Genomic DNA, 14,397 nt, shown 5'->3' on the forward strand with positions numbered 1-14,397 from the left:
CTTGGCTTATTATTTCAATTTTAGAGATAAGGAAACTGAGGCTCAGCAATAAATGACTGCCCAAAGTGGCAGAATAAGCAGCATGTTTATCTCTAGAGACCTGCTCTTTCCTCCTGACACCATAAAGTTGTAAAAATGCAGTTACGGCCGGGCGTGGTGTCTCACGCCTGTAATCCCAGCACTTTGGGAGGCTGAGGCGGGCAGATCACGAGGTCAGGAGATCGAGACCATCCTGGCGAACACGGTGAAACCCTGTCTCTACTAAAAATACAAAAAAATTAGCCGGGCGTGGTGGTGGGTGCCTGTAGTCCCAGCTTCTAGGGAGGCTGAGGCAGGAGAATGGCGTGAACCCGGGAGGCAGCAGAGCTTGCAGTGAGCGGAGATCGCGCCACTGCACTCCAGCCTGGGCAACAGAGCGAGACTCCGTCTCAAAAAAAAAAAAAAAATGCAGTTACACTCAATGTTCCCCTATTGAGCTTCTGTTCTGGGCAGGGCTGCATGCTAGGTTCTGCGCCGCTAGGGTTGGGGACCATGATGAAGATGAGAGACATAGTGCTGTTCTCCAAAGTCCCGAAGGGGACAAGTATGCCACCTCTACACCTTTCTGGTCATAAGGCAGAGAGTGGGGAGTGTTGTTTAAGTAAGACCTTCTGCTCTCATTGCCATAATTCTGGATTAGGCAGGTGGGGAAAAGGAGAGCCTGTAGACAGAAATCTAGCTTCTCAGTTGAGGGAGGGGGCCTCCTGAACAAAGGAGGCCACCAGCCTCCGGAAGACAGCGAAGGACTCGTAAAAAACGCTCTGAGAATCCAGCTCCTCAAGGTGCCTACTCTGGGCCTCCTCTGCACCTGGGCACTCTCCCACATGATCTGCAGCACACACTCTCATATGTACACCATGCCACACACCTAACTGCATTCACACACATATCCTTCACCCTCCAGGTGCCAGGCTCACATCTGCTGTGAAGGAAATTTGTCTGGAGTCCCAGTGGGACCCTGAGGGTGGACATTAACTTACCCAGAGGACTGATTCATTCTTGTTGGTGGATCAGGGATGAAGTGGGTCCAGTAGGGACCCTGCCTCGCCCGCCCCACCTTTCAGTCAGCCCCTTCCCCATTCAGCAGCTGACCCCCTCCCCACTCATACATATTTGTTTCTGCCCTTTGTTTTCCTCCCTGGCCAAATCCCCAAGGCTTCTTTGGTGATTAACCTCCTGCTTTAATTAGCTTAGTGGGGAGGAAAGCAGAGGCAGGGCAAGTTCAGGGTGGGAGTCTGGGGGGAATCTCATTTCAGTGAGGACAGGAAGGCTCAGCCCAGCTGGTGGCCCCACAAAAATGCCTAGCACACAGTAAGTCCTATGCAACTGTTTGCTATTTCTATTAATGTGAAAGAGAGTCACGTGGTCCACAAAGCAAAAACTTTCTCCCAAAGAGACCCCATGGTCCCCAGTACCACAGTCTCTGCAATCCAGGTTCCTGGGACAGAAGGACGGGACAAGACGCAGAAACAGACCACTCTCTAGGACCTTGTCTCTCCAATTCTTCCTCTTTCACTCTTGCTTGGTGGAAGTAGCATCAAATCCCACAATAAGGTTTACTGTTGATCTTATGTTAAATCCCCAGTCCAGGGGGCAAACTTCCCCAACTCCAGGGCCCTCCCGGGTTCCTCAGTCAAGGTTCTCCTTCCCTGGATCTTCTGCCTAGCAAAGGAAAAAAAGCCCTGCAATGTGCCAACTCCGCTCCCCCCGCCCCCACAAACCCACCCCTTCTGAGATCCTCAGCTCAGGTTCCAGCACTCCCATTAGTGTGCAAACTCACTCTTTCCAAGAAACAGTTTAGGGAACTGGGCTAAACAGCTCAGCCCTCAAGGCCCCACATTGCTAAGTCTGTGAAGTCAATTCATCTGTTCCCTTGCCTCTCAGCAGGACTTTACCTTACAAACTAGTTCAGATTTTTGTTTTTCAAGTCACTCCAGAAAAGGACACCTTACCACTGTGGCTCACCCACCCACTGTTATAAAACTCTTTATGGAAGTTCTTCTTAAAGTCTGACCTCGAGCCCTCAAGCTGCAGTGCCATCCCTTCTTCCCTTGGGAAAGATCCAGACACAAAAAGGGTGATATAAAATAAATGCAGAAGATACGGGGTAAAGGGAGAAGAAAAAATTGCATTACACTCCACCTTCCTGAAACTCTAAAAGTGCCTAATTCTCCAAGCCTTAGAAACTTCATTCTCACCGAATTTCCGGAGTCAAACGGGAGTGAATGGTTCTGTGTGTGTGTGTAGGCGGAGGCCGGAGTCTCACTGGAATGCAGTGGCAGGATCTAGGCTCACTGCAACCTCCGCCTCCCGGGTTCAACCAATTCTCCTGTCTCAGCCTCCTGAGTAGCTGGGACTACAGGCGCCTGCCACCATGCTCGTCTAGTTTTTGTATTTTTAGTGGAGACGGGGTTTCACCTTATTGGTCAGGTTGGTCTCGAACTCCTGACCTCAGGTGATCCACCTGCCTCTGCCTCCCAAGGTGCTGGGGTTACAGGCGTGAGCCACCGCGCCCGGCCCTGAATAGGTTTTCAGTGGGAGAGGGGTGGAGGAAACAGAGTGGAAATTACGATGAGTGCTAAAGAACAGATCACCCCAAGCTGTATTCACAGCCCAGGCCTGAAGGAAGTCTGGGTTCCCAGTCCATCCTGGTCTCTCCTCCCTCCTTCTGTCACACCCAAAGCTCAAGGCCCTCACCCCAAACGGTTAAGTCACCCCAGGCCTTTAAGACTGTTCCTGCCTCCCCACTCTCCGTCCGATTCCCACTTCTATCCCTCCACTCTGTCAACCTCCGCACCTCATCACTCCACCGCCCTCCCGACCCCCTCCACCGAGCAGAAGGACGTGAACTAACTCACCTCCCAGTCGGTGCCTCTGAGATCTCCGAGACTGGGGGGGGCGGGGGGCGGACGAGGGGAGATGGCTTGCTGCTTAGGGATGAGGGGACCCCATCCTTTGCCAGGGGGTTGCAGCCCCAGCCTGGCACCCCTTCCTGGCCCCCACAATGCGCAGAGCCCAGCTCTCCCCCCATCGCTGCTGCGGGCTTTGTCTTCTCGGCCGAGAACCTTTCCCCGCGGCCGGGCTCCGGGATCGACTCTGGGAGAGCGGGAGGGGGAAGCGGAGAGGGAGCGCGGCAGGGAGGGGGGAGAGGGGAGCGGGAGAAAGCCGCAGTGAGCGAGCGGGGACAGCTCCCCGCCCCCCCCCTCATTTCCATAAAAAAGCGGGCCCCCAGGACTGGCCGGCGCGGGGAAGGAGCGGGTCCTGGGAGGGGGCGCGCGGCGTTAGCCAGCTTCAAAGCCGCTCCGTTTCCGCATACTACCCCTTCTCCCCTCACCCTCCCCTTACAAAATTAGGGACCTCGACTTCCATCCCACCCCTAGCTTGCCCGGGAGCTGCGAGGAAAGACCGAAGGGCACTATCCTCGGGTCAAGGAATTTGTCCCCGCGCCCCCAAGGGCGGGAAACTACAACTCCCGGCATGCCCCGGGCGCCCCCGGCGCGCCCCCCTCCCGTCAGTTCCATGCTGCTCCATCCAGTTCATTTAAAACAAAAGAGTTTGAGCGCTGGAAGGGGCTGGGCTCTATTGGGGGCCACTGAGCGCCGCTCCCGGACTGGGGCTCGGTGCGGGAGCCTAACGGGGGCGCCTGGACGGCGGGGGCTAGAGACTCCCAGGTCCGAGGCGGGAGGGGTGGGGGCAGAGATCCTGCAGCCCCCCGCCCCCCGTCACCCCCGGAGAGGAGAGGAGATCTGCTTTCTTGGTTTTGCTTCTCTTTCCCCCCACCCCCACCCCGGGGGTTGGGGCGAGGGGAGTCGGGTTACAGGGTGTTTGGGGAGGGGGCTTAGGGGGAGGGTCTATCTTTCTATCTCGCTTTCTTCCCCCCTCCCCAGTTCTTTGTTCCCCCCTCCCCACACACCCCCTCCTCTCCTCTCCCCTCCCCTCCTCTCTCCTCTTTTCCCTTCCACCACCTCTCTCTCTCTCTCTCCCTCTCTCTCTCCCCCAGCTTTTGTTTCGCCATGCCTAGTCTAGTGGTATCTGGAATAATGGAAAGAAATGGGGGCTTTGGAGAACTAGGATGTTTCGGGGGAAGCGCTAAGGACCGAGGGCTGCTGGAAGACGAGCGCGCCCTTCAGCTGGCTCTCGATCAACTCTGCCTCCTGGGTTTGGGGGAGCCCCCCGCCCCCACGGCGGGCGAGGACGGGGGAGGTGGGGGGGGCGGCGCCCCCGCGCAGCCGGCCGCCCCCCCGCAGCCGGCCCCGCCGCCGCCGCCCGCGGCGCCCCCGGCCGCCCCGACGGCGGCCCCCGCGGCGCAGACGCCCCAGCCCCCCACCGCCCCCAAAGGGGCGAGCGACGCCAAGCTCTGCGCTCTCTACAAAGAGGCCGAGCTGCGCCTGAAGGGCAGCAGCAACACCACGGAGTGTGTTCCGGTGCCCACCTCCGAGCACGTGGCCGAGATCGTGGGCAGGCAAGGTAAGCGGGGCGCCGGGACCACTGAGAGGGACTGTAGTGGGGGCACTCCGTCCCTAGCGCGGAAAGTTCATTTCTTCCCTTCTTGCCCGCCTCCGGCTCTGTCCCTTCCCCACAAAGAGAGACCCGCCCCCTACCCTGATTTCCAAGTGCCACAAAGTTCCCAGCTACCCCTAGTCGGGACGGTTCTCCAGATCTTTCCTCCTCCAGAGCTCTGCCCTTAAACAAAGAAATATCCTCGCACTGGAAGAGGAAAAGGGGAGGGGATCGGTCTCCCAATCCAGGGAGGCTGTCCGGAGGGGGTGTCCACTCCTAACCAGAAAAACTGACGGAATGTGCAAAGAGTTACTCAGAAGCCTGTACTCTGATATCTGCTCCTACGTTGGGGAGGGGGCATCCCTGGGGCCCCCAGCCGCCTGGAGTTACAGACTTTGGGGGAGACCTGGCCCTCGAAGCCAGACTGAGTATCTGTCTCTTTGTTGGGCTGAGTGTAGGAATGGAAGGGGGTGTGGCCCAGGGGAGGGTCCCAGCCTGGGGAAGAGGCGGTGAGGGGGGCTGCTGAGAGGAGGGGGTCCTGTGGTCACCCACACACCAAAGTTGGACTGTCTCTGGGGTTTTGGAAGGGGTGTCTCCAAGGAAGTGCTACGTCCTGGCTTGGACCTCTCCTCTTCCCTCTCTGGCTTTTGTTCTGGGCTGGCCACGGCCTTGGGCCAGAGGCCTAGAGAGGGGTCTCTGGTAGTGAAAGAGTAGGACAGGGCAGGAGGGGGAATGCTGGGGGGCAAGAAACCTTCACCTGGAAATTTGGTGGAGGGCGTGTGTCTGGGTCTGTTGGGAGGGGGTGCAGAATTAATCCAGCGTAGTATGTCTGGTACCACACCCTCTGCTGCTCCAGCATCCCTGGGTGGGTGGGTGGGGGTGTTGGTGAAGGTCCAAATTGAGCAGACGGGATCTTGGGGACCCTTCCCTCTCCTGGCTTCTCCAAGGAGAGTGGGGGGGGCGGGATTTGGAAATTGCAAAGAGGCTGGGCTGGGGAGGTATGGGGTGGGGGAGGAGTGGGGGAGGAGCTGTCCCACAGTGGGGAACAATAGAGGAGCTGCATTCCGGCTGGGAGTGCGGGAGGAGGCCGGCTTCTGGCGGAGGAAAAGGAGAGGCGGGCCAGGGGGGCCCCTACTCCACATCCCACCTCATCCACTGGGAGTGCTGGGGGTTAGGGGGATTTCACCGAGAGATCCAGAATGGAGGAGGGGAAGATGCCACTCCCCTACACAGCCCTCATTCCCTGGGGCACTCCATCTCTTGAGATTTCTGATTTAGAAAGTTGGATTTCCTCTTGTCAGAAATTGGGGATCCAAAGCCCTGGAATTGGGTGGGGACGGACATTGCTACCTTTTCTTGGGTGTGGGGGTGGTCTTGGGAGGCCCCGGAATGTAATGGAGTCATTCTTTCCTCTTCTGCCTCCGCATCAGATGGGCTTGTCCCTCATAAAAGTAAGGGGATTTTTTATTCACAAAAGATAAGCCTGCCCCTCAGTCAAGTATATGGAAGTCCTCCCTCTTGTCTAACCTCCCTCCTCCTGCTGCAGTGTTAGTGCTCCTCTGTTTGACCTCTAGGAAGGTGAAGCCCAGTAGGTCTTCCCTTCAAGAGATGCTTCTTCAAGGTTGCAGAACCCAGGAAAAGACCCACCACCAGTTTTGCACCTCCAGGCCTCTAGCGTTTCTTCTTACTGGGATGTCTTGGCCTGTCCTCCTCACCCCAACCCCAACTGCTAAAGATACTTAGCTCTCATTTAAGTTTTTGGACCCAAAACTTAGAGCCAGAACCCAGGTGCCCATCAAATGATATGTGAGTAGAAATGGTAGGAGAGGGGAGTTCACTGTTTTGCGACCCTCCATACCTCGAAAATAGAACAATCATTTACTGACATTAAAGCAGCAAGGATGTGGGCTGGACAACAGGTAGGACTTCTTAACTGCCAAGAGGTCTGAAGACAAGAGGGAACAAGCAAATTCTCCTTCTTAAGGTCTTTTAAAAGTGAGGGGAGGGGGCAGAGTGTGGTGGCTCACACCTGTAATCCCAGCACTTTGGAGGCCGAGGCGGGTGGATCACCTGAGGTCAGGAGTTCAAGACCAGCCTGGCCAACATGGTGAAACCCCCATCTCTACTAAAAATACAAAAAATTATCCGGGTGTGGTGGCAGGTGCCTGTAATCCCAGCTACTCAGGAGGCTGAGGCAGGAGAATCGCTTGAACCCAGGAGGCGGAGGTTGCAGTGAGCCGAGATCATGTCACTGCACTCCAGCTTGTGTGACAGAGCAAGACTCTGTCTCAAAAAAAAAAAAAAAAAAAGTGAGGGGAGGGGCCCCAACCTACTCTCTCTCCCCCACCCCCCAATCTGCCAGCATTGAAGCAGCAGCCATCTGGAGTGGAGGAAGGAGGAAAAAATGAGCTCACCTCAGGTCTCAGGTTGGAGGGTTGGGGCACAGGCAGAAAAGTAGGACCACTTGGTTTCGGTTGCAGAGAAAAAGGTAATAGTGAATTGTGCTCAGAGAAGGGTGTGAGTGGGTCTATATGTGAATGGGGTTGAAAGTCGTGGGTGTGGGTGTGTATAGGAATGTGCTGTTTGTGTGCTGGGGAGGATGGGGATGGACAGTGGGATGTATGAAAGGCCGAAACACAGGGACTTGATGTGTGTATGAAAGAGGTGTATAAAAGTATACATTAGATTTTATCTAAATGAGTATTATTTAGATAAAGGCACATCTCTTAGGTACATGTGTGCGAACTCACACACGTGACATGTGCTTCCCAAAAGGGCATGAGTCTTGGAAGCTCTGTGTGAAGCTAGGAGCAGGAAAGAGGAAGGTAGGTAAGGAGGAGAGGGACTTGTTCAGACCCCAGGTCAGCAGCTTTTAGAAACAGTAGCCCTTACTTTTCTCTCTAGCCTTCTCCCTCTTTGTCTCTCTTTGTCTCATTTTTCTTCTTTCTCTTCCTGCCTTTCCCTAACCTCCCAGCTTTAACTCACTCCTACTTCAAAGCAGGAGTGTGGATCCAAAATACCTCTCCCTCACCCTACTCAGCCCCAGCCCAGCTCAGTTCTCTTGCCCCCAGGGTATAGGGGGACAAGAGTGACATGGGGTTGGGCACTGTTCCCTCACACAGAAGTTTCTTTATTTCCATACTCCTCCTTTCCTCCTTGAAATTATGATTCTCAGACCCTTCCCAGTCCCCCACACCCTAATCGCTGCTGCAAACTCACTATGAATTTGAGGCCCACTGAGAGAAACTACTGAGTGGAAGGCATGTGGGGCAGTCATAGAGCAGATAGACTTCAGTGGTCCCTGGGTAGTTTGGAGGACACTTTTAATGATCAAGGGTCACATGAGTAGATTGTGAGACTACTGAGCACATTGGGGTTCTGTGGAAACATCAGGGTCAGTGACAGATGTGGGGGGTGATTAAGTGATTTGGAAGTTTGTGAGTAGCCAGGCATCAGTAGAGAAATTGAAGGAAGAGCAAATATTGGGGGAAAGGAGTGTAGTTTGTGAATGGATTTGAGTTACCACCTTGTCTGGGAGGGTCAGTGATTATTTGGGGGTTTTGAGGAGTGAATGAATTTGGAGGGCCCTGAATGGAACTCAGGGAAAGTTAGTACATTTTGAAATCTGTGGCTGCTAGAGACATTAGGTACATCTGAGATCTGATAAATGGGTTCTTCAAGTCAGGGTGGACTGTGTGTGCAGCAGTGGGCATTTCAAGGGGTAGACTGAAGGGTTCCTGGGAGGCTATTTGGGTGAGGATCAGGAATTTATTGGTCCCAGCACAAACCTTGCTGTGTGCGATTCTTTGTCTCCCTCCTTCCCCGCCCTATCCCAGGCTGCAAGATTAAGGCCTTGAGGGCCAAGACCAACACCTACATCAAGACTCCGGTGAGAGGCGAGGAACCAGTGTTCATGGTGACAGGGCGGCGGGAGGACGTGGCCACCGCCCGGCGGGAAATCATCTCAGCAGCGGAGCACTTCTCCATGATCCGTGCCTCCCGCAACAAGTCAGGTGCCGCCTTTGGCGTAGCTCCTGCCCTGCCTGGCCAGGTGACCATCCGTGTGCGGGTGCCCTACCGCGTGGTGGGGCTGGTGGTGGGCCCCAAAGGGGCAACCATCAAGCGCATCCAGCAGCAAACCAACACATACATTATCACACCAAGCCGTGACCGCGACCCCGTGTTCGAGATCACGGGTGCCCCAGGCAACGTGGAGCGTGCGCGCGAGGAGATCGAGACGCACATCGCGGTGCGCACTGGCAAGATCCTCGAGTACAACAATGAAAACGACTTCCTGGCGGGGAGCCCCGACGCTGCACTCGATAGCCGCTACTCCGACGCTTGGCGGGTGCACCCGCCCGGCTGCAAGCCCCTCTCCACCTTCCGGCAGAACAGCCTGGGCTGCATCGGCGAGTGCGGAGTGGACTCTGGCTTTGAGGCCCCACGCCTGGGTGAGCAGGGCGGGGACTTTGGCTACGGCGGGTACCTCTTTCCGGGCTATGGCGTGGGCAAGCAGGATGTGTACTACGGCGTGGCGGAGACTAGCCCCCCGCTGTGGGCGGGCCAGGAGAACGCCACGCCCACCTCCGTGCTCTTCTCCTCGGCCTCCTCCTCCTCCTCCTCTTCCGCCAAGGCCCGCGCTGGGCCCCCGGGCGCACACCGCTCCCCTGCCACTTCCGCGGGACCCGAGCTGGCCGGACTCCCGAGGCGCCCCCCGGGAGAGCCGCTCCAGGGCTTCTCTAAACTTGGTGGAGGCGGCCTGCGGAGCCCCGGCGGCGGGCGGGATTGCATGGTCTGCTTTGAGAGCGAAGTGACTGCTGCCCTTGTGCCCTGCGGACACAACCTGTTCTGCATGGAGTGTGCAGTACGCATCTGCGAGAGGACGGACCCAGAGTGTCCTGTCTGCCACATCACAGCCACGCAAGCCATCCGAATATTCTCCTAAGCCCCGTGCCCCATGCCTCCGGGGCCCACTCCACGGGGCCCACCCTGGACCTGTTTTCCACTAAGGCCTTTTGGAAAGCGGTGATTTGAGGGGCAAGGTGCTTAGAGATACTCGCTCGCTGGGGAAGGGGGGAGGGAGGCAGTGGTGGCTGGAGGGTGGGCCACTTTCAGAGCCTCTGGTCACCCTGTCCTGGAAAGATTGGGAGGGGGCCAGACTGAAAATTTTACTAGAGTTACAACTCTGATACCTCAACACATCCTTAAATCTGGAAGCAGCTAAGAGAAACTTTTGTTTTGCCAGAGGAGAGGTGGCCGCTAAGGCATTCTGACGCCCTCTGCCCACCTCCCCCGCTGTGTGTCACTCCACCCCTTCTTGCGAGGAGGGGGTGGGTAAAAGGGAGAGGGAGAATTACCACCTGTATCTAGAGGTGCTCTTTCCAATCCCTAAGCCCTCTGGTCCTGACCTCCGACCTCCTAGCATGACCCTTTACCCCCCACCCCACCCCCATATCCTGTTTGTGAAACTGTCATCAGTTTCCAGCGGTGTAAGGGACTTGGAGCCCTATCAGAAGTTGCGTAGATCTTCTAGGGGTTGGGGGAGAGAAGCATGTCAATCGTTTCTATGGCTGAAAGGCTCAGAAGCCATCTGTCCCCACAAAGCTGGGCTAGAGGAATCTGGAGAGGGGTGCTCCTCTCTGCCCCCGCCCCTCCCCCCTTCACTCTCTTCCCTTCCTTTGGGATCTCCCCTTTCCTCAATTCTTTCCTTTCCCTCCAGCTCTTTGCTTTGCTTTCTTTTGGTGGCTGTCATTCCCAGCTCTGTTCCTTATCTTTGTCTTTCTTCCCTTCCCCTTGCCCCTGCCCCTTCCAGCCCAGCTTTGGGGACACCATCCTCCTGGGGAGAAGTAGGGGGAGGAATATTTGATTGGTCCCTCCATTCCTCTTCAGGCATCTAGAGGCCCTCTCCCCAACTCCTCCAAAGAAACATCTCAAATTCTTAATGGAATGTATCCCCATTCTCAGTGAAAATGTGAGGAGGGGACTAATACTGGGGTAAAGGGTCAAACCCCTACCTTCATCACCTATGGGCATTATATTTAGGGAGTAGTTCTTGGGCTGGATATTCTGGTTGTGGAAGTGGGGGCGCCAGAGTAGTGTGTCTGCTATTTAAAGGAGCAGGAAAGGGCATGAGGCAGGAGGAGAGACTGGTGGAGGAAAGAGCTGCTCTTCCCATGCAGTGCCCAACTCCCTGCACCCCTCTCAACCTGACCTGAACCTTTATTGAATCCTTATTAGCTTGAATCCTTATTAGCTTGAATCCTCCATGCAAATCATGGAGTCTGTGTCCCACCCGATGTGGTTGAGGAGAAGCCAGGTCTTCAGAGAGGGGTCAGCCTGGGGCAAAGCAGGATTGGGGGGCAGCAGGGCCTATTCTGAGAATCACATATTGTTACAGGCCTTGCACCCCCTTTGCTGCTTCCCTCATGCTCATTTGGGGCTGCCACCAGCTCTCCACCCTCCTGGTTCCGCTGGCCGGGCCAAGAGAGGATGGAGGGATGGGAGTCCCAGGAGATCCTTGTAAATAATGGGGTGGGACTGTTCTGAGTGATCGCCCGAGCACTTAAAGCTCCAGAGTCCCATTCTTCCTGGATGGAGCAGGTGGAGGTGCAGAGGGGATTTCCTCCTCTCCTTCCTCCTGTCGAGAATTAACACCTCTCCACAGCCTTCCCCTCCAGAACACCAGCCAGGGAGGGGAGGGGAAGGAGGTCACAGCCAAGAAAACTGCCCTGTGACGACTTCCCTCCTTCCCGCCTATGTGAGCCATCCTGAGATGTCTGTACAATAGAAACCAAACCAAATGGGCACCCTCGGTTGCCGGGGGCAGGTGGGGAGGGGGGTGGGAAGAAGGGATGTCTGTCTGTCGATCCCCCTCCCCCTCTCCACTCTTTACCCACAAAGGCAGAAGACTGTTACACTAGGGGGCTCAGCAAATTCAATCCCACCCTTACCAACTGAGCCAAACCTAGAAACAAACACAAAACACACATAGTGAGACAAAATAGAGGAGAGAAAGAGAGCATGAGAGGGAGCGAGACAGGCGACCAACACAGAGGAGAGAAAACAAAAATAGCAAAAAAAAAAAAAAAAAAGCAGTTCTTTATAATTTAATATTCTATTTTAATAAAGGCGTTTATTACCATATAAATGTAGCAAAGAACCTGGGCTAATATGAAAAAAAAAAGACTTTTTATTAGGTAATTTATTATATGAAAAGGATATTTTATTTTATGATAAAGTGATCCTTAAAAAAATAAAAAAACTTTAGAAGGTTTAGAATATATGTAGGGAGAGAAGAAGAAAAAATACATTTGTATTCAGAGTTAAATCTTAAAAAAAAAAGTGTTTTTAATATATGTTTGGGTTTACGTTGCTTTTTTCCCCCACTTTTTTTTGGGGAGGAATGTCATTTGCTTTTCTTGGGGGAGCATCCCGGGATGAATGGTGGAGAGAGGAGCTGGGGGAACCCGGTCCCTCCTGGGGCCCTTCCAGTAGATTGGATTTCACTCCATGGACTCCTCCTCCCCTCTCCCCCTCCCCCTCAGGGGAGCCGGCAGAGCCAAACAAAGAAAGGGATTAACAAGAAAGGAAGAAGCTGTAGGACTAAGGACTGAGGATCCTGGGGTGTCCCCCACCACTTTCCCCTGCCCTGTTCCAGGGCAAGTGAGGAGGGGAAATCCAGAATTGAGGCCTAGCAGGCCTATAGGAACCCTCAGAGATGTGTGAGATTTAAGAGATCTAGATTTTTTTTTTTAACCAAAAACGAGAAAGAGAAGAAAAAGAGAAACCGAGGGGTTTAAAAGAAAAGAATACTACAAAATAATAATTATTAATAATAATAATTCAAATTTATTTCATATAATCCTAGAGAGAGAAAGAAACAATTACTAGTTACTTAGTAGACAATATTCAGATAGCTTAAAGTTTAGTAGCATTGAGGGCCCCTGGGTCCAGTAGAATGTATACAAGTCGTAAGGAAAAGATAAATAGAGGAGGGAAGTGGCTGAGTCCACCCTGAGTTACCCCATCTTCAGATATCAGGGTTGGAGCAGGTTACTAGCTGAAGATTGGGAGCTTCCAGTCTGCTGGGGTTGATTCTGAGAATCCTTGGATTTTTAAATTGTAGGACAAAGAAATGAGGGGTTCGTTTCCCAGGGTCTTGGAAAGGATGCACACTGATCATCTCAATAAGACGGGCTGGGCTGAGGGCAGCAGAGGAGGCCAAGCACATTCACCTGCACCCCTAGTACCTGGGCAGCCCATACTCCAAAGTGGTATGTCCTCCCCTGGGGCTCCCAGCTCAAACCCTCCCATGCATGCTTCCCCCAGGCCTAGCTGAGGAAGTCCTTCTTGAAGTGTGACCTCGGTCCACTTCTCTACAGATTGATTTAAGAGCCTGGGAAGTCATTCCACAAACAGACACACATGCACACACGCTTCTCACCTTCAGAGCTTCAAGAGCACTGAGGGGATCAGTCCCCTACCCCTGTTCCCAACCAGCTTTCCACTTAGCTTTGACCTCCATGGCAGCAGTGGCAGTAACAATCTCAATAATTGTTCTTTAAAGCTGACTGGTTCTTCACCTACTTGCAAAGTGCTTTCTTGTCTCATAAAAGTTAGATTCTAAGAGGGACTTCCCACGGAGTGGAGTGGAGACATTGTCCTTCAAGGCCTGGGAGAAAGGCATCCCCATGGGCACAGAGACAAGGGAAAGGCACAGGGACTTTGGGTGACCCCAACCCTAACCCTCTGCTCCAGTTCACCTCCATCTATAAGTGTTCAGGTAGTGGTCATCCACTGTGCCCTGGCCTGGGAACACACTGCCCTCCCCACACAAAACTGGGGGACTTGGCTTCTGCGTGTGAGAAATCAACATTTTTTAAGCACTTGCTTTCTACCAACCCCAGCTTGCAATCACTGGGCCTTCCCCTCCTATCCAAGGGGGTGGAGAGGCCCCTTGGCTCTCCTTTTGGCAGGAGGAGCCTGCTTCATTCATTACACCAATGACTCTGCCATGCCCCTCCCTGGCCCTAGACCCCAAACACATCTCCCTCTCCCCAGTTTACTCTTCTTGCCCCACCTAGGGACAGATTCCCCCTGCTCTTTTTGTCCTAGAAACCCCGCTAGTTTGGGATGGTAGCGTCTGGGGTGGGGAGGGCTTCCCCTTCCCCACTCGAGGGTGCGGGTGGGGAAGGGTGGGGTGGGTGGAGACAGCCCTGGGGCAGGGAGGATGGTCTCTCCACTGTAGAAAGTAGAGTAGGATTGTGGTCAGACTTAATTTGAGGCATCTAGTGAAGACACATACAAATCCACCAAGGAAAAAGATTTCAAAAGCAAAATAAAAGCGGGAAATAAAACAGACCCAAGAATAGTCAAGTCAAAGTGATGTTGCACAAAATGCAGAGAAACCAAGAAGGGGGAGGGTTAATGTATTAAATGTGCTATTAAGAACTTAATTTTATTAAAAGTACTATTACTTAAGGCTCTGTCTTTGTTCTCAGCATATGAGTCTGTGCCATCTTGGGGTGAGTGGGAGGATCTGGGTGGGGATTGCAGCTTGGGGTTTCCTCTAGTGTGGCTTTGGGCTCCCTACACACCTGTGAGTAGTGGATATCTCCAGAGTTCCTTGCCACCCTTAAGTTCCCCCTCTTAGCTCTCCATAGCTCTGCTTGAGTCTTCAAGCTCTTAATCCCCTGCCTTTTCTCTCCATTTACTCCCTTCTCTTCTTTGGAGGTGCAGTCAGGCCTTGTTCCACCCTGACCTGAAGAACAGGGGAAGGTGACTGGGTGCAGTGGCTCATGACTGGGTGCAGTGGCTCATGCCTGTAATCCCAGAACTCTGGGAGGCTGAGGTGGATGG

The 14,397-nt window shown here is 54.0% G+C and overlaps 1 protein-coding gene and 1 long non-coding RNA gene across 2 annotated transcripts; one reads left to right on the top strand and one right to left on the bottom strand.

Moving 5' to 3' along the window:
* Window positions 1-1,199: 1,199 nt before the first annotated feature.
* Window positions 1,200-3,506, bottom strand: LOC135970868 (uncharacterized). Its single transcript, XR_010586712.2, has 2 exons — window positions 2,898-3,506; window positions 1,200-1,701 (listed from the first exon to the last, which is right to left on the bottom strand). It is a non-coding gene; the product is annotated as an uncharacterized lncRNA (long non-coding RNA).
* A 43-nt stretch (window positions 3,507-3,549) lies between these two features.
* MEX3A (mex-3 RNA binding family member A) lies at window positions 3,550-14,019 on the top strand. The gene is made up of 2 exons (XM_045371971.2): window positions 3,550-4,506; window positions 8,376-14,019. The coding sequence occupies exons 1-2, from the start codon at window positions 4,053-4,055 to the stop codon at window positions 9,482-9,484; spliced, it is 1,563 nt and encodes a 520-aa protein (XP_045227906.1). The 5' UTR covers window positions 3,550-4,052; the 3' UTR covers window positions 9,485-14,019.
* Window positions 14,020-14,397: the final 378 nt, after the last annotated feature.

This window comes from Macaca fascicularis, chromosome 1, assembly GCF_037993035.2.
Source record: "Macaca fascicularis isolate 582-1 chromosome 1, T2T-MFA8v1.1".
In the NCBI taxonomy this organism is placed as follows: Eukaryota; Metazoa; Chordata; class Mammalia; order Primates; family Cercopithecidae; genus Macaca; species Macaca fascicularis.